Raw genomic sequence first — 19,892 nt, 5'->3', positions numbered from 1 at the left:
TAGAATTAAAGCATGTTTTCATTTTGAATGATTACTGTGGGAGCTCAGTTACCCTAGAATTACGATCTACAGTCTACTCAAAATATAATTTATTAAAAATACGCTGATCAAGACATATGACCGTTGACAAACCAAGAAGACACATATGTTTAATTTTGTTAACTTGCTGTATCATACAATATTAAATATGAGACATTGTGTATCTCTGTGTAAACATCCCTGGTAATATACAATAATTACAAAGCTACAGTGACTTATTGAGGCCTGATCTTGTCCCCTTTAGCATGACAACTTGTCCGGCATCTGCCGGCATGTTAGTAGCTATTCATCAGAATGAAGGGTAGTGAGCGCCCTCACACAGACAGACTTCGCCTGCTCACCGAGCAATTTGTTTCAAAGGGTACTGACACAGAAACTGGTGGACCCAACATCCATCCTGCTGTACAAATATCCAAAACCATCTGGCAGCTAACCCCCATCCTAAATTACTATGATGGACTCCAACCTTTGGAACGTATAAAAGCTACAAAAACCTACTCCAACTTCTGACTTGAAAGAATGGCTGGAAAGCACAAGGCGCATCTCAGTTATCCCAAACCGCAACAACAAATCATGGTGGAAAATGAATTATAGTATAGCTGTATTAGCAATATCAATTTCAGCGCCGATTCAAGCAGTACTACCTATCTACTTTGGGTGATTTATGTTTTGCTACTTGAGAATGACCAGTGCAACTGGGAAGTAGTGTGTTTTTCCAGCTTGGCAGAAGCTCATGTCCTTGTCTGTTGGTCTGACACGTCTGAAGTAGAAGCCAACGTATTGCCTCAAACTTGCGTCTTTGTGCCCGAGCAAGTTTTAACGAGTGAGTCCAGTTGGGTTTGTATCATCATAAATAACCGGTTTGTCTGGAGTGGTCTTGGGCGGTAAAGATTTAGGAGGCTACATATCCTGCTGCTGAGAAAACGGTTGTAATCATCATATTTCAGTGGTGATGGATGGAGGAGTTCAAAAGTGTGATCGTTTGCTTTCAGGCTCAGTGTTCAAAATGCGTAATGTCCATTATAAAGAAATGGAGGTGTTCTACAAAAAAAACGGTGACGTTAGATGAATTTGTATGATTAATAACGTTTAAATACAAAATGTCAAATTTAATCTATGAGACATCATAATGAGATTATGGATCACTTCAGTCAAAACAGTGCCAGGATACTTTAAACTTGACTGTGAAACAGCCTTTATTAAAGCAGACTATCAGATATAGAAGATTTACTTTTATACCATGAGTAAGACAAACTAAGAGACAAATATCCTGAAATGGCTCAGAAGATGACAGCCCTATCTTTTCCCTTTACGTTTTTGCTGTATACGTCCGACATCAGTTTAAGAACTCAAGACACTCCGGAGACTCTCTCAGCTACATCAAACAGAGAGGTAAAAACAATAGTGTCACTGACATCTTCCCAAACCCAGCACAAACAGAATTATTCACACACTGTGAGCGGAGTACCATCTAATAACAGAGAGATAATGACACTTGGTGGAAGGCAGCTTTCTCAAAGCAGTTTAGAGCCGGCACGTCACAATTCGGCAGTTAAGCCTGTCATGGAAGTTGAGGAGGTTACCCCGGCATTTTAATCTAACCTGCTTCGGAACGAGAAAATGTAGAGGTGATTTCCAGGGAAGTAATAAAAAGGACAGGCCTGCCTCCAAAAATGAGCTCTCATCACTTTGGATGCGGACAGTGTAGTGTTTTGTGAAGCCGCTGTAAGGGATTGCAGGCCCAGTTTGCCTCGTCCCATTTCCTCTCATCCATCTCCATAGGCCGGATTTAATGAGTATTCATGTTGCCGAGCCAATCTACTCCTGGGAGGAATAATATCAAATCATCTGACTCGCATAAAGGAAATAAAGCCTGTCCTCACACACGGGGCGTATACAGCACTGTGATGTACAGCAGGAGATACCTCGCCAAAGAATAGATTGATTGGACTGTATCTTCTGGTCCTTGTTCATTTGAAACAAGTCTCGGTTACAAAAACGTATGTGGAACAGGATTAACAATTAATAGGCAGGAAGGTGCCAACACTTACACACATGCAGAAAATAATAATGTATTACAAATATATGCACACAGAGTGTGTATGAAACAAATAACAAATTACTTACTACAAATTACAAATTAATTTAATATTTTTGATTATATTCTGTAACTTACTTATTTTAGACTTAAATACTTAATTACAAGTAATTCATTTTTTTTGTTAATTAATTATTTTTTTTATCAGTAAAATGTGCTTAAATTATTACAATAATTTATACGTGAGCAGCATTTTAATATTTACGAATTAACGCTAGTTTTAAATACCTGAACACATGTTTATATGTCAAATCTTAATCTGAAAAGTAACTGGTAACTATAGCTATTCAAAATATATCATGGAGTAAAAAGTAAGATATTTCAGAATTATAGTGGAGTAGAAGAATAAAGTGGCAGAAAACTATACTTAATTACAGTAAATGTTTTTAGCCACATTTCCCCACTGAAGTACAGTATTTTATATCTCAATATAAATATGTAAGTAGTGCTTGTGTATCGTAAATTAATAAACAATAACATACATTCTTTAATAACCTGTGTGAAGTTATGGTACATTATTAAATCCTAATTTATATATAGCTTTAGTACTAGTATAGTATATCATTCAAAAAAACAAGACCATTGATTGCATTGTTTTAATTTATGTGGCTCTATGTGGAGGACAATCTTACTGTTATAAGATCATAACAAATCATAAACACCTCATCAGGTCGCAAACTGGAAAACATTGCAAATAAATTAAACTTTCATGCCGTGGCGAGTGCTTGGGAAACATTCTTTTATGATCTCTGTACCCAGGAAGAGGCCACGTCTTTACTTTGTCAATTCACCTCATAGAGCGTGCTTCAGAGGCTCACTCGACACATGCTCATGGCGTGTAGCTGGCAGAGAGATCTGCATATATCATTCTCTATGAAATGTTTCATCATCTGTCATTTCTCCGTGCTGAACACATGCATTGTAGTTTAAAACAAAAAAAAGGTTTACAGAAAGCAGCGATGCAAAGGGTACTTTGGACTAGTGTGGAGGAAAAGCGTTCACTTTGTTCTTTCCATATGCCTCATTTCAGTTGTGTGGGGGCCAGTGCAAGTCTTTGTGTTTGAGAGTGATGTTTATCAGGGGACAGATCCTGCTGTTATAATCATTACGAGGCTGAGTGAAATGTCTCGCAGAGCACGTACACGTGTCTAATGGGAAACGTCAAAAGGTGCTCTGTCTTTTCTCCCCACATTCCTGAGAGCACATTTCCATACTCACGGAACATGCCAAGGCAGTCCAGTGGGAAGATTATCAGCAGAGAGATGAGAGTATAAATTAAATTATTCGACATCCTACAGAGTGACATCAAACAGAAAATAACAGAGTCACTCAAGATAAGCATGGAAAACAACTCCAGCGCCAATAAATCAGATGCATGAGGTAACGTATCAATTAATTTACCAAAACCTTCCGTAAACCAGTAACACATGTGTTCACTGGAAATAACAGGACATTATGAAAAGTTAATATCTGTAGCGTCCGATGCATGCCGTTATAAATAATATAATCAGCTCTGGTTATTAATCAAGTAACACTAAACTGACATTAGGCAGCTGTATAATGGTTTTGACGCATACCACTTTTTTAAAGCCATCAAACGTACTTTTAATTTGACTAAGTGCGTTGTGCAAAGAACATTAAGTCATCAGTCAAACCAACGACCTTTCCCTTCATAATGACAATAGCTAAGTTTCAAAACTAGCAGTTTAGACATCCATTAGTCATGTATCCCATCCAGATGTCTGGTGGAGGAAAGGAGGGGAGGAGGAGATAGCAGCAGGTGTAGATCTCTCCAAGCCCAGCTGAGCTCTAAAAGGCAGTGCTTAGCACCCACAGCTCCGTCATCTGGCCTCTCCCCTGTCTCCGCCAGCCTTTCGACAGCCCATTCCTCATCATTTACCCCTTTTTGGCAAAGCCCAGAGCCCTTCTAATGGGCTGCTCTGAATGCTTCCAGATGTTTGTTTATTTGTTGTGCAGCAACTATAAAACAGTTTACTCTTAGTTTGGATCTGTTCCCGTTGCTAAATTTCTTTGTGGGGGAGGGGGGGGGGGTGTCGAGGGAGCGAAGGGGAATCTAGCAGGAGTCGCGGTGCAGGTCACCACGACATGTAATGAAAGCAAACCGACAAACAAATGTGAAAACCCCCCATGGGTGTCATCAGGAAGGAGTTTTCTTTTTTTGCTTTGATGGCAGCTTTCCTCCTGGGATTTTAATAACAGTTGTGCACCATTTAAGATACATACATACAAAGTAGCTGGAAGCAGGCCCAGAACAACACGATTAAAAGGGCCCAGGGCTCATACTGTAAGGCAGATTTCAGGCATTTTCCCTCATCTGTTTACTCTACTTGCACAAATATATCCCTTTCATTTACTGCTGTCACGGCTGAGGGATGGCCGACTCAAATTTAAACTGATGCCTGTGCAAAAGTAGCATATTTATTGAAAAATACAGAAGGAAATGAATGGTATTTCATTAAAAACATTCTATGTGTACATAAATATCAATACAGTCTGAAGCATCTTTTTTTCATACTTCTAAACTACAGTTAGAATTAGATATGACTTGTGAATCACACTTTAAAATGTGATAGCCTGAAAAAATGACAAGCTGGTAATAAATAACCCTGCACAATGTTTACATGTCATTGGCTGTGGCCTAATTGTATGGTATAGGGCCGTCTTCAAGTAGACACACTTTAGGCTGGGACTCCATGTTGGACTATTAGATTTAGAGTTGAGTTGACAGTTGGACCAGTACTAAGAGTTAGAGCCAAGGTGACAGTAGTGGAGGATCCTCAGGCCCCTCTGCCAGACTTCACCAAGACACACTGGAGCCCCCACCGTCCTCCTTCACTTTGTCTTTTGTCTAGCTCTCTCTCATTTTTAATTCTGGTCTTTTTTTCACTGTTTAACGCGAGTCATGTTACTGTCTTTTCCTCTCTCCTTCCTCTTGCCTCTGCTATGTCGATTGCTTGTCACATCTGGTCTATGAAATCTTGCTTTAGACTTCACTACAACAACAGCACACCTTTGGCTTTCATCCCTCCTCTCCCTCCTCCCTGCCTTGTTTTACTCCGTCTCCTCCAGGTTGACTTCTCCACCAGCCAAGACAGGAGCTTATCCTGTCTTGGTTGGTTCTGTCCTTGGTTTCCACCCTTCCTTCTCCGGGCAGTGACCTGCCAGCGCTGCCCTCCTCGGGGAGCTCCTACATGCTGTAATTACCTCTGGCACCCAGGCTCTTGGGCTTCCACACAGGTGACACAGTGGAGGGGGTGGGCGCAGAGGGTTGAAAGGAGGAAAGGGAGGTTCTTTCCGAGCAGCCGGCAGGGCGATGTTAGTCGAGATCTGCCTGCTACTGCAGGAGTAAGAATAAAACGACACAGCCTCCCTTGTACCCCCATTAAAAAAAGGCCACTTCATTAACAGTTTAAAAGAAATGCTCTCACAATCACACAGACGTGTTCTTAGAAACATTTCAGCTGCTTACTAAGGGTGTAATGATTCCACATCCATGGCCAAGGAAAGTCTTTTTCTATATCGTAAAATGGTATGATTCAATATAGTATCATTGCAGCACAAGTGGCTTTTATCTCATGTACTGGTGGTTTCTCAGCACTACAGTACAACAAAAATAACAACATTTAATATCACTGAAACACATTGAACTACATCAAATCGCTCAGCATATTGTTTACATCGTGTATTTAACTCAGTAAATAGACAGTGGTTTGGAATTATCTGAAAAATGTAGTTTGTTGTAGCACTGCTTTGCCACAGCTTCGTTCTCTTTGAATGAGGATATCTCCAACACGTACAGAAAACACAAGTATGTTTAAGAAGTGTAAATAAAAGGAAAAAAACGAAGAGCTGGGGTAAGGGCTGGAGGCGGGGACAAGGTGAAGGGCGAAAATGAGGGCTTTGTTATCTAAGACTGCAGCACTGCACCATAAAAATAACAAATGGAGACTGTCACTGCTGCTCAGATCTTAGACGAAGGGGAAAATATTTCATGTCAGATCCTCTCACCTTTAAATGGACTGTTCTTAGCCAGGTCTGATTCTGACAAAGCATCTTTCTGTCCTCATATCCGGTGAGAGCTGCCACCATTCACGCCTTCATAACATAGATCTGTCCTCGGCACCAGAAACGAGGGGTAGAGATTCTCCTCGTCGACCTGTTGTGCTACCATACCGGGGGTCGACCCATCACACACATGTGATACAGTTCTCAGGCACAATAAATGACCTGAGACAAGTGGGGCTTATTTTTAAAAGCCGGACTCTGGATATACTGTTCTTTATTCTGGTTGGAGCTACTCCACACACCCGACTCAGACAGTCCGGCTAACGGGAGTTTGATTCACTGTAAACTGCACATTCAGGATGTTAAGACACGAGCCGAGATGTCAAGCAATTCACAATAAAGAAGACCTACTTTGAACATTTTGTTTTGCAAGAATATATGTTAAACACTACCTTTCAGTAATAGATGAACTGTAGCAGGTCTTTCATCTTTTATTAGCTCGTCCGGCATTTAAAATTATGGTAAATGGTTGCCAGTGCTACTTGTACTCTGTGGTGACACCTACGGTGAGAAATTATCTTTATTAAATTATAATTCTTAAAATAGCCAAAAAAATGTATTTTGGTAGTCCAATGACACAAACTAATTAAATACTAAACTGTACATGGACTTGAAACTGATACAAGTCTGAGTATCTGAGAATCCGCATCAAAAGCAGGCGGTGACCTCCACAATTATATTTAATTAATGCAATGCATTAAGAGTGCAGTGTTTGATGCTAAGGGTTGCTATACAATTACATCAACTGACTACACCGGGTCAACATGAGGCCTAATCAATGTCTAATATCAACATATCAAAGATGCTTCTTATGTATATGTTCTGTGTGCTCCCACACATACATTCAAATCAGAGTTAACCTACATTACTCAGATTTATTCCCACTATCAACACTTCGCAAAGATGAGATTAGATCAATAAGAATAGATAACATAACTTCAGTGCAGTCTCAAGGCCAATAGATTCCCAGTCCCTGTATTCGTTTGGGTTATGACGTATATTTGCATAATCCGTGGGCCTAGGTTTTGATTGAATGTATGGTAATACATTGTGTCGCTTCTTGTTTACTTTAAAGAATATCTGATCGGATGCATGTATAAACCGCCTAACTGAAAAGGTTATGAAGTCTATAGGTCTTTCTCAATTCCTTACCTTTGTGGTTCTTGGCATCTCTGGATCCTCGGGGTAGAGGAGTGTAGGGCAGCAGGTGACTTTCAGATCCAGTCTCCTTAGGTGGCTAGGAGTTAGGAGACAAACAAAAAGCATGAATATTTTTTAAGAAACAAGGTTGTTACTGGAGCTGAATGTGAGGGTCATACATCATTTGGGATTGGTGCAGGAAATGTTGGAAACACTTCACCTGTTTTATTGCATAATGTGGCAGGTCATGTTTTATTGCTTCTCACGTTTTGAGGAGCTTTACTCCTGTCTTTGATGATCTGATCTACGACCTGGTTAGGGAGGAAAGGTCTTAACCTTCACTCAGCCGTGACCTCCTGCAGTGGTCAACAAAAGGGTAGATGTCACTCACTCCGAGCAGCCAAATCCAGCATGGTTTTGTAAAGGCAGTCCTCTCCGCAGAGAGGACATGCAATTTGCACTTTAACTGGCGACCTCATTTAATGACACATAATTGAAACGTGAGATAAATATGTGCATAGATTCCTGGCTGCAAAACAAGAAGAAAAAAAAGCGCTGCTATAAGACAAAGAGAAAACCGAGGCCTGAATATCAGAGCATGCTCCCGAACGGGTCAAGAGTTTCTTGTGTTGTTGTTCCTTCATACACTTTCAAGGTCCAAAACATCCTCTTCCTTCCCCTCAGCCTTTTAGGTAGTGGAGCAGGCAGGCAGTTTATCATGACCCAGCGATATCCGATGCCTTTGCAGAAATACTTTCCCTTTCTGCAGGAAGGAATTCACTGGGTCTTTAATCATCGCAAGGGACTCAACTGACAAATACATATTAGAGATGGTTTGGAGCTGCATTTTTCCCACTTGTATTGTTGTTCCTCTACATGCCCATGCATAACCTTGAGAAATGGAATGGTCTGCACTGTTAAATGGAACCATATTCTTCATGGGCAAAGAGAGCACTGTGAATTGAAAACGATCACATAATGTGCTTTCAGATAGCATCTCTGAAAGGCATTAGGCCTGGCCAGCATGTGTGTCACATTACACCAAAGAGGAAAAAATGGCAAAATAAGCTTATTCTGAGACCTTACTACATATGCTGGCACATCATGCGTTTGAAAGAAACAGCTTGAAATAGAAATATTGTTTTGACAGCAGACCTGCTGCCTCTGGAGTGGCTGAAACCAGTTTAGAAATATCACAGATCACTCTTGTACACTGTTCTTGATTGGAATGTGTAATGCAAAAAGTAAAACAACCCCAAATAAGAACATACTGTGCTCAGTAAAAAAAACAATCAGGTATTCATACTCATGTATCACTGGCAAAATAGATATTGAAATAGGCCAGAAAGATCCAAAATGACCATTTACCAAATGACCATTACCGCTATTAATTTTGCCATTTGGTTTTGAGGTTATAGCTGATAATGCCTGTATCTCATACATATATTCTGAGCTAACAGAGCAAATGAGCCGTGAAGAATTGTGAGCCCTCTATTTGATCTACCTCCATGCTCTTCTGAGCCACCATGTTGCTCCCGTGCCTGCCTCATTTCCTGGCCTGCTTGAAAGATCACAAGCCAGGGCCTCTTCTGGCCTGCTTGGCCCCAAAAAGCCCCTTCTAATCCTGCTGCTTGCTCACAATTAATCTTCCCAGTTGCCACATTATTAACAGCACCACCCACCGACTATGTTACAGGGGCATTGGAGGAGAAGGAGGAGAGGGAGGACTGCTGGGGTTAGTTGAATACTGAATAAAGCCCTGGGCTGGTTTTAGTCCTATGGGACTTTCAGTATTACCACCCACCCGGTCCCTGTGCTATGCATGACACCACCACTTCACCTCCCCAGTATCTTGCCTGCTGATCAAACACCCTGTCCATTCAACATCTGTGTTTGTCACTTCCTGTCGTATCCAGAACAACCATTTCACCCCACCCACCCAACATCAGCCAGCTTTCTCATGTCCTTATCCTCTCTTTTCTCCTCTCGGACCTTCCTCCGTACCCCTCAACATCTGCACTCTTTCACTTCAGTCGGCGGCCCGTCCGGAGAAGGAGAAGCAGCAATGTTTATGATGAAAAAGAAGCGGCAATATTTATGATGAAAAAGCATGTGGAAGGACACTTTTCTGACTTGTACTTGCTTTGAGGATCAATAGATTGATTTCTGAGATAATTTCAATATATTAAACAGTTGACATACAAAGGGACTATAAAGATGGACTATAAGACTAGTCTTTGAAGGCCGCTGTGATGTTGTTGACACTTAATTGTCATAATAAACAGAGTGCTACACGACTGTGAAATAAATTCATAAAAATCCAACATTGACATCAAAATGTTTCACTCTTAGCTCTGAACAAGCACTTCATCTATGCTCTTAATGTCTTTATTCCCCATTTCCTGTCTCTTCTCTTTCTCTCCCTGTCTCCCTCTCTTGTTTTCTTAAGTTGTACCTACACTGAACAGAGGGAGGTGCTGCTGTGTCGTGTATTTAAGATGGTCCTGGAACCCCTTTTTCCTCTCTCCCTTTCTCTCAGTCGCTCTGCTGTCCAGATTAGTCTGCTCATCAAGCTGAGCATTGTTTTAATTTGCTCCGCCCGGGGCATATGCTGAGTGTTCACATCATTATTGTCTCTGTGCAATGTGAGTTATCACCACAGCTTATGATAATGCGGCACGAATTTACAGGCTGGGGAGCACCATGGATTCTGTGATAATAAAGGGTGGACAGAGGGGAGTGGAAATAGGAAGAGAGAAATGTAGAAAGTGTGTGTGTGTGTGTGTGTGTGTGTGTGTTAAAGAGAAAAGGGTAGTGGCTGAGAGAGGATGTCATTATGAAAGATGATTCCCGTACTGGATAATACATCACACCAATGCTGTCTGTCTTCTCCCTTTCTGTGTTGTTATGTGAATAAATGCTGATAAACCCAGAGGCAATAGTGATTATTACTTCCAACAAATCACCATGAGAGAGGGGAGCAGGAAGAGGGAGACAGGGGAGGGACGGATAGACAAGAAAAGCAAAGCACAAAGAGAGCCACACGGAGCTCATAACCACCTCCACAGTGGGGTTCCTGGAAATACGAGATACCAAAAAGTGGGTCGGGGAAGGTTGACGCATCGCCAGGTGTTTTTCAGATGTAACCGCAACTAAGTTTACAAAGTTTTTGCAAGCTTAAGCTGTCGATTTTAAAATCTTGATGGGTGTGATCGTACAGAACATTACAACGATACAAGCGATCTAAAAAGATTTCACAAGAGTGCGATTATGATGTTGGCTGCCACAGAGTGATGTTACAAAAGTACATAAAGTAACTAAAGTAACACACTGCTTTCCTCGCTCGCAAGCCCGGCTCTGAGGTCTCACCCGGACCGACTCATCCCGGCACAGGTGGTTTCCTGCCTTGCCTCACCTCACCTCCCTCCTTAAGACTGACCAGCAATACAATCTAATTACAGCCGCGCTACAGAGGGAGACCAGTGTAAACACCAGCCCTTTTTATCTCCTTATACATCTGGACAAGTAGACAAAGTGCTAAAAGGAAATAAATGTGGCCTGACAGCCACATCAAAGAGTTCAGCCAGAGGCTTAATGCTACTTAGGGCACAGGAATGTTGTTGCTAAGCATCAGCATGCAACCTATCAGGGTGCAAAGAGGGCCCTGTCCTGCCTCGGAGAGGGAGAAGGGGAAAAGAGAGAAACGAAGAGGAGAGAGGGGGGGGGGGGGGCTGACATTGAGGGGAGGCTAGGGACTCAAGGAGATTTTTGTAGCTTAAAGCAATTGTTGGAAGAAACAAGCCTTCTGTTTTGTTTTCTCTTGACACCATTTCTGCTTTTTGTGCTTGCAAAAGACATGTATAAAAATGTCTTTTGATATGTTTTCTCTTTGGGTCTGTATCAAAATATTTCTTTTGTGTCTGTGCATGGAACTTTTTTTACATCTTGTCTCTGTAAACCGGTGCTGCTTTCTGATCATGTTAGAGATCAGAGGAGACACGACTTGTGAACTTATTTTGAGTTAACATTTAATGCTGGCATGACACGTTTATTACTTCACTAGATAGAATTCTTTTGTGATCCATGTGTCACACTTCTGAAGTTACGGGGTTACAAACAATACAACACTTTTAGAAATAAGCGAATGAGTAGCACCAGCTTTAGATCATAAAATATCAATGATGAAAAAAAAAATATTCTCTAATTCACAACCAAATATTAAACCTACCCCTAATATAGATGTACACAGAGAAGTGTTGTGCATATTGTAGAGTGTTTTCAAACAGAAGCCTAATATTATGGTCTACTAAAACACAAAATATTATATTTGGATGTCATTATTTAGCTGAAAAAAGCTTGCGTTGGTTGAGGTAAAATCGATTAAATTATATTAAAATTAAAATTAAAATTCTTCTTTTTTTTAATCTGACCTTAATGAAAGCGTCTAAGGGAAGAAGATATAATATAATGTGTTTTAAGTCTCTGTTGTGAGCATGAAAAGCATGAATTCTGTTTTCTTAGGTAATGGCAGGGGGAAGAACATTTGATGTAAGGGTGCCTGGGCTTGTGGGTAGTACGGCAGTCTTTTGCTGAGCAGAAAGACTGCTGAGCTTGTGTTTAATGATTTACCAGTTCTACTCCAATGAACTCGCTGAGAAAATGTATCATATGATCACTGATCACACGAGCAACTGTTCCGATGTTTCGCCGGGAGCCCCGTCGGGGCACACGGAGCGAACCAGCAACAGGGAACATTGCCGTTTTGTGTACGGTTAAGTGTCAGACAGGCAAAGGTTGAGTGCTGCTGGACGTTAATCATCCACAGCGATGACTCATAGATGGTAATAAGGCTGTATTTGTTTTTAGGTTGAAATGTAAGAATCCGTTTGACCTTTACTTGGAGTGTCTTACAGAATGAGTGTTTTAAAGCGGAAATGTTTGCCCACATTACAGGTATGCAGCACAATTAGCTTGAGGCTCTTTCTTATTTTGGTCTAGGTTGACCTTTGCAGTGGCACAGATTATGTAGCTACAATGTTACAAAGGCAAAACAAAAATAATCACAAAATGTTGGATATATTAGTTAAAACAATAATAAAGTGTCTTATTCAAACTTGTACACAGAACACAACTGATTGTTTCATATATTTTCAGAAGTACAAACTTTCTTTTATCTCTAAAACAGGAAGAAAAAAAGGAAGATGCAAATAGTCTGATCTACCTTTGACAAGAAAATCATCTTTGTCAGAGTTTTGCCTTATTTAACTGATGCGAAAAGAAATATGTTCAACTTTCCAACCACACACACAAACACACACACACACACACAGGTACACAAAACCACAGCAACTAAGGAGTGTGACATATCATGAGGCCTTCTGTTCTGATTAGGGGCTGTAGCTAACGTCAGGGCTGTTTTCTAGAGTGTAGGATGTTTAATAATTGAAGACTCTGGGAGCGGGCCTGTCACACCAGCTTGTCTGGAATGTTTCCTATGCAATTAGACGCAGAAAGACATTTGAAGAGGACCCACAAAAAGAGCCACAAAAAGTGACATGTGAACTTAAAGGAAATTAGCTCTTCACACGAGTGAAATGTGAAGGTTACTTAGCAATGCTTAACTCAGACTGCGGCTGTGTGAAGTGTGTGTTTGACTCAGCCTCGCTACGAACACTGAGATTTTCTTTACTTTGAGCCGGCTTCAGTCAATAAGATCACAGAGGGGATGAAAACTAATTTTGACTCAAGGCATACGGCGAGAAAAAAAAAAAGAAAAAAAAGCTATGATAGATATGTCGAAATAATGAGATCTCTTGATGTTTTCTGGGAAGATATGGGATGATGCAGACAGATGCACAACTCACATCTTCACCCATGGATACCTACACACACACACACACACACACACACACACAACCGTGGAACATTTAACCACAACTTCAAAACACACAGATTTGGACTCACATTAAAAAGCTTGCGCACACCCTTAACCATTATTTTAATACAAGAAACACTCATGCACATGTACTTACAGGCTCACTTACATTCACTCACAAATACAAACTGATTTGTTGATTAGTACAGATGCAGAATCACATGATGTCAAAACAGGACAATTATTGAAATGTAAGGACTCTGACCTCAACTCAATGCCAAATGTCCAATAAAATAAAAAATTAAAAAAATATTGTTTATGCTTTTTAAAACCTTATTCTTTCAGCATATATAGATCACTACAAACAAACATAATGATGATAATTAAGTTGAATTGAAATTAGATCCCTCCTTATTCTTCATTTGAAAACATTCCACTACAAACTGTAAACACAAATGGTAAATATGCTCTCTATCTATCTCTGCTTGCCTCCAATCCCTGACAACCTTTTCGAAAGACATTTCCAGCATCCACATGTCTGAGTTTCACGTCGCAATGATAACACTGTCATCTTTCACACCTATCATAAGTCACAGGCAAACGACCCAGATCCTGCGTCGCGAGACAGAACCCTCTGCGGGCCTGTAAGCTGTATCATTACACCATGTCATCTTTATGGCACGGAGCAAAGCCCAGCTCTCTAATTACACTTTGCCTACTCCATTTACCCAGACAGGGACAGAGCAGCAGGCAAACAATGCATTAAAAATGGAGTGCTTCCCCCTGCTCTATGGAGGCCCGTGTTGTTCTGCCGGTGGCCATCATTGTCCCCTGGTTGTTGTTGTTGTTGTTGTTGTTTCACAAAAAGCTGTGGAGGAGAGATAGCAGAGGGCCCACGCCACTGTGTCTTCCCCTCCTCGACTTCTACACCTCCTCTCTTCTTCAATCCTTTCCTCGGAAGGACTTATGAAGGTGAGTGGCTATGTGACAGGCCAGGAATAAAAGAGACAAACCAGGGATAAAAATTAAATAAAAAGTAGCTGTCTCAAACAGTAATTGCACTCCTTTGCTGAGCATGCTTTCAGATATATAAACCTGATTTACTGTCGGCGCTGTTTGCCACAAATCAGAGGGCCCTCTGAGAAACACTCGTGCTATGAAATTGTTTAATCTCATCAAGTTCTGCTTTCACAGCAGGCCATAAATCACATAGTCTTTGTTATCATAGACCTCCATGAGCGCCTCTGAGGCAGGCAATGGATCGTGGGTATATATAATCTTGACTGCGCAAACAGCAGGATCTGAGCAGCCTGAAATACTTTCATATTAGCCGCGGTGCAGCTGGCAGAACACAAGCGCCCTGATGGATATCTCATTTCCTGCGCTCTGCATCTATTTCAAGCAAATTATTACTGCATAAATTTCTTGTCAACACAAACAGGCAATTAATTAAGTTAAAAATGCACTCGTGATCACATCCACTCAACAAACAGGAGAGCTGGGACAATTTTCCACCAACAGAATTTACCGCAGGGGTCATTGTAATGAATGATTTTGAACTTTGTCATAAAGTCGCAGACAGGCCAATATGTGCACCGGAGCTGCGGCGCCGGCTAACCCGCGGCACATTTGCATAAAGTATATTTATGTGTAAATGCTGAAGGAAGACTGGTGGCGCGAGTAAATAAAGTTTACAACTACAAAACAAAATGTCCGCCAACCTCTGCCTTGCTAGCGTTTCATCAAAGACATGCACATGGGATTGGATAGGGATCATCGAAGCACCTTTGCCATTTAAGATACAAAATATACACATTTAACAGACCTCGCAATCTGAATGAATTATTCATAATACATGAGGGGTTGGGTGTTTGCGGGGGTGGGGTAGCGGTGGATGTTTATTCAGCTTGGGCCGTTTATCAGACACTGAGGATCCCACGGCGGGGATGAGCTCGGAGATTTATCTGTGTTTGGGCTCCAAAGCAGATAAATCAAGAGGTGTAATCATTCTCAGAGTGGCCCAGCTGTGACCCCGTAGTGAACTAATGACACAGGGATATCTAAGCCCCTTTTCCTGTTCCTGGGTTAGGCCCTTGGGTGAGTCTCCTGTCAGACACAAAGCTAAAGAAAGACACGTCTGCACACAAAAACCAAGGGGAAACTTAAGGCCCTTCATGTCCCTTTGTCCTGTTTACGCAACACCACCAGGCAGGATTGTTCACCCGCTACTAAAAATAACAGCGTCGGAAACAAAGTAACGGCAGAGGGCTACTGTACAACAGTGTTTGCTCAAACAATAGCAATGAATATCGATTGCAAGTGTACGCGTAGCGAGTACACAAGCTGCTATTCACAACAGTCCGTGTAAAAGATACCGCTGTTTGGCTGAGGATGTCTCTCCCACTCCCTCCCAGAGCAAAAAGGCTCTCTCCTGTTCTGAGCCTGCTCTGATTTATCACGTCTTCTGCGAGCAGGCTGTCCGCTGATTAAGCCAGTGGAACTTTGTTTCACTCTCCTCTCTCTTTAATCTGTCTCTCAGCGAGATAAATTAGCCAGTGCCGTGCCAGCTCCTGCTCTCCTTACCTCCCTCTCTCCTTCTCTCCGTCTCTCTCTCTCTCTGCTTTTCTCTCTGTTTATCTTTTCTGTCTGTCACACATTGAGAAGGGAGCAGACACATCTGCTCCTACGCTGCTGCAGGAGATAGTGCTGGGCTACATCCGCGGTCAGATTTAGAGTGTCTGTGAGTGAGAACGAGAGCACGAGTGTGTTTTTCCTCTCTTTTCCTCTCCTTGACAACCTTCTGTCAAACAATCTCCCTCTCTTTGGCTGGACTTATGCTCTTTGTTGTTAGCTAATAAATCAGAGAGTATTTATGATCTGCAATCCCTATTCTTAGTCATTTAATGGCGACACGTTTGTGGGGGAATTAAAGCGGGATTTTATTCACTAGGCTGTGGGCCAAAGTGAGGCCTGGGTGCCTCTGCCTGTGAATGTTTTCCCTTCCCTACTCTTGCCCAGGTGCTAAATCACACTCATTGTCAGCCAGTGCTAAGTTAGTGTGCGTCACTGGGGAGAGCAGGAAGCACTGGGCATAATTCTGTCCATCAGTTTAATTTATTGTATCGGTAGCTTTGTAATCTCCACCACATAAATTACAGGGGCTGACACACAAGAATTTGGTTTTAAAGTCAGTGTTTGTCAGGATTTTGTTTAGTTTCTCTCTGGGTTTTCTGCTCTCATATTCAGCAATAAAAGAAATGAAAAACCTTGAGTCTAAGGGTTAGGATACTATATGGTACTGTATTTGTATAATTAGAATACAAACATCATATTTGTGTCGGGTTATGATTTTCATGGACGACCGTTAAGAGTCAAAAAAGAGGAAGAAATACAAAGAGAGAAAAAGAAAAAGAGGGCAGAGCGGGTTTAAGGATACAACCTTGTTTCCAGGTTTTATTTCAGGAAAAATATAAAGCATAATACAAGGGCACTGCTGAAGCATCTGCTTTGCAGATAGTGCATTTGGCTCCCCTTCCATGCCAGTGAATATAAATCAGGCGAGGCAATTCAATGCTAGGACTGACTTCTAGAGGCCAACAAATCTTTAACATGAGATTAAGGCCTCAGTGGGGTCATATATCTATGGGCAATATGGGTTCACTGAGTCAGGACTGATGTGTACTAGAATGTACAGAATACCATGTGTAATGGACTAACCATTCATTACTCACATACATAGTGAATTACTCCCTACAATGAGGATGACGAGATGGTTAAAGACATAAAAAAGCCTAACAAATACAAAAAGGAAGTTGCTAATTATAAAAAAATAAAAAAAATGCATTCAATAACATATATATATCTATATATATATAGATATATATATAAAAAGGTAATACAATTTAATTTCCTATAGTTAGTAAGCAAGACAAAAAACTCAAACTAGACTGAACATAAGATGTGTTACGGGTATTTTTATTTAACTGTTGTAAATGTAAACGGTGTCAGCTGCTATGTGTCGACAACAAAGACAAAGCAGACAAAAGCAAAGCTGCCAATTACCCTATAAAACATGCATATCTTCCAAAGCATAGGTCTCCTTTGTGGGTTTAACCTACCAAAGGCAACGGGTGGTTTACAAGATGCTCGCTCAGTGGATACAATTGTGTTTAGCATAAAAGGGAACACAGACTGTGAAGACCTAACAATGAACCATAGCTCCCTGTAGCCTTTTCAACGCGCTACATTTACATATCAAGCCACTAGCCTGATATGTAAACACATTCCATCAGATGCTGCCATCGCAGCCGATGAGAGCCATTTCAATTCTCCTATAGCTTGCACACTGTGTAGCATTAGACAAAGAGAAAGAGGCCTGAAAGAGACATCTCATGTCATCACCCAGGAGAGATAATGGAATTGTTATACATCCTTGATCACAGACACTCTCACGGCATCTTGCTCTCTTTTTCACTCATTCTTTGTCTCAGTGCTCTTAAAGTCTCTCTATCGCTCTCCCTCGCTCGCAAATGTGCGCGCACACACACACAAACACAAAACGGAATTCCAGCACACTTCAGTGCGATAGCTCCTCTTCTCTGTCAGGGTTTCATCTCAATAGCTTTTTTATCTGAGGACTTCAATTTGCAAGCCTAGCTGGAAGGCAGCTCCTCCTGATATGTTAATTGCAGGGTACTTAAGCGCTAAAAGATTAACATAAAACCCTTTGGAAACAAGCTAATAGTTTATGATAATTCGTGCATGGCCTTTGTCTGTCTATCATTACATTGCCTCTAGCGGTAATTTTATCAAGGGGCTGTAAAATATAATTTAAGCAAGTTCACTTTCAGATAATTAATAGTCGAAACTGTATTATTCAATTGAGCCACACTTGTGCCATTAACAATATGGCAACTAAGCTATAATTAAAGTATTTTATGTTATTAACCTATTCATAACGTTGTGCAAATGATGACACTGAGACACAGAAAGGCGTTTTTTTTTTCTCCTTGCCGAAGCACTGGAACCAGGGCAATTACAGGGACCAGGGTTGTCTCCTCCGTTAGCAGAGCTGATTGAGTCTTTTCAATTAGCAGGTGGGTGCATAGCCAGCATAGCTCCCGCACGGAGAGATGGCACACACGCCAGAGACTTGCACACCGGCACAGGGAATCTGCTGAGCTAACAGATCGGAATTTGTGTCATTTTGCCAGGACAGAGAGATTTAGGTTTTAACCTGGATTTGAACCTGCACTGGGGGAGATGAAAAGATTCCAAGTGAAGAGAGTGAGAAGATCATCGCAGAACGATCTCACTCAGAAACACCTTCGCAGCTCAGAAACTAAAATAATGCCATGCTAAGAGGGGTGGACACTGACAGTGGGTATCTTGATCATGACTATAATATTTGTTGCCATACAGCCAATAGTTAAGTATTTAAAAATGTCAACTACTAATCCAAAGCAGGGATTTCCCTCATAGGTCACATCCTTTGGAAATGTCTAAGCGCGGCTGTGTAGGCAGGCTTGTTCAATGCATGTACACTGTGCCTGTGTGAGAATATATGCATGTTTGATAGAGACACATTTGCCACTTCACACACATGTGCATGAACACACACACACACACACACACACACACACACACACACACACACACACACACACACACACTTTCTCTTTCAGACACACCATCCCTCTCATGAATAATACAAAAACTCCTTTCACCATACAGCTCAAATAGCTATTCATTCATCTGCATACCTGGAGCCTTGGAAATGATTGGCCCACCATTACCACTGGAAAAAAGAAGGAAAAAAAAGACAGAAATGTTCCCCAAACAATTTGCTTCAAAATGAGACAGGAATGATTCTGTTCTTTTCAACGGCAGAGACAGGCCCCTATGCATAATGATGTTAGCGTAATGGGGTGACAGATAGACTGGGAGACCATGACATTAGCATGAGAAACGCACCAGTGAGCAGCCGCTCAACTGTGGTCTCAGAGGGCCCTCAGACATACACTCTGAACATCGTTTGTCTCACAGCTCTACGAGCCTGACAAATGAAGACACGCCATGTTTTATGCCAGGCAATATACCATTCCACTTTAGCAAACACATGACTTAATGACAGAGGAAACCTGTCCCTGCATTACACAAACCCACTATCACTCGTCTTATTAGTGATGAATAACCTCATTCAAGGGTGGATGGAGAGCGGGGACACAGTCTTCCATGAGAAGATTTATACAATTCAAAGACACAGAGGTTAGCCAAATTAAATAATGAGGAGCCATAACCAATATATATATATGTATTATGTCTTTGACATAGCCTTTTCAACAGGTTACATCCTGAGATGGAACTGAAACCACAGCTTGATGTGACCTACAGTACAAGCTATTTCCAGGCCTAATAAAGTTAAGGCAAGCATGACAGTCAGGTAGAGAACACCAAGAGGACAAAATAGGACAAAATGTAATCTCAGAAATCCAGAGCATGCTAAAAAATAAATGGCACATGGTCTTCACCAGTGTAGCTATCTGTCAGAGTTTGTTATGGCTAACATATCCTTTATAAAACTGCGTAAGTATTGGGAAATGTAATCATATGTTTATAAGAAGTGATATGCCACATATAACGTCACAATCTAGA

The 19,892-nt window shown here is 41.3% G+C and overlaps 1 protein-coding gene across 1 annotated transcript in view; it reads right to left on the bottom strand.

Moving 5' to 3' along the window:
• The window catches only part of lrmda (leucine rich melanocyte differentiation associated), a 185,857-nt gene that overhangs the window by 14,008 nt on the left and 151,957 nt on the right, over positions 1 to 19,892 (bottom strand). Inside the window, exon 6 of the mRNA XM_034552650.1 lies at positions 7,376 to 7,460. Within this exon, the coding sequence (XP_034408541.1) occupies positions 7,376 to 7,460 (85 nt within the window). The remainder of the gene's footprint in view (positions 1 to 7,375; positions 7,461 to 19,892) is intronic.

The sequence above is a fragment of the Cyclopterus lumpus genome, chromosome 15 (assembly GCF_009769545.1).
Source record: "Cyclopterus lumpus isolate fCycLum1 chromosome 15, fCycLum1.pri, whole genome shotgun sequence".
In the NCBI taxonomy this organism is placed as follows: Eukaryota; Metazoa; Chordata; class Actinopteri; order Perciformes; family Cyclopteridae; genus Cyclopterus; species Cyclopterus lumpus.
Note: the sequence above shows the minus strand (reverse complement) of the source record. Positions and strands in the feature narration are given on the sequence as shown.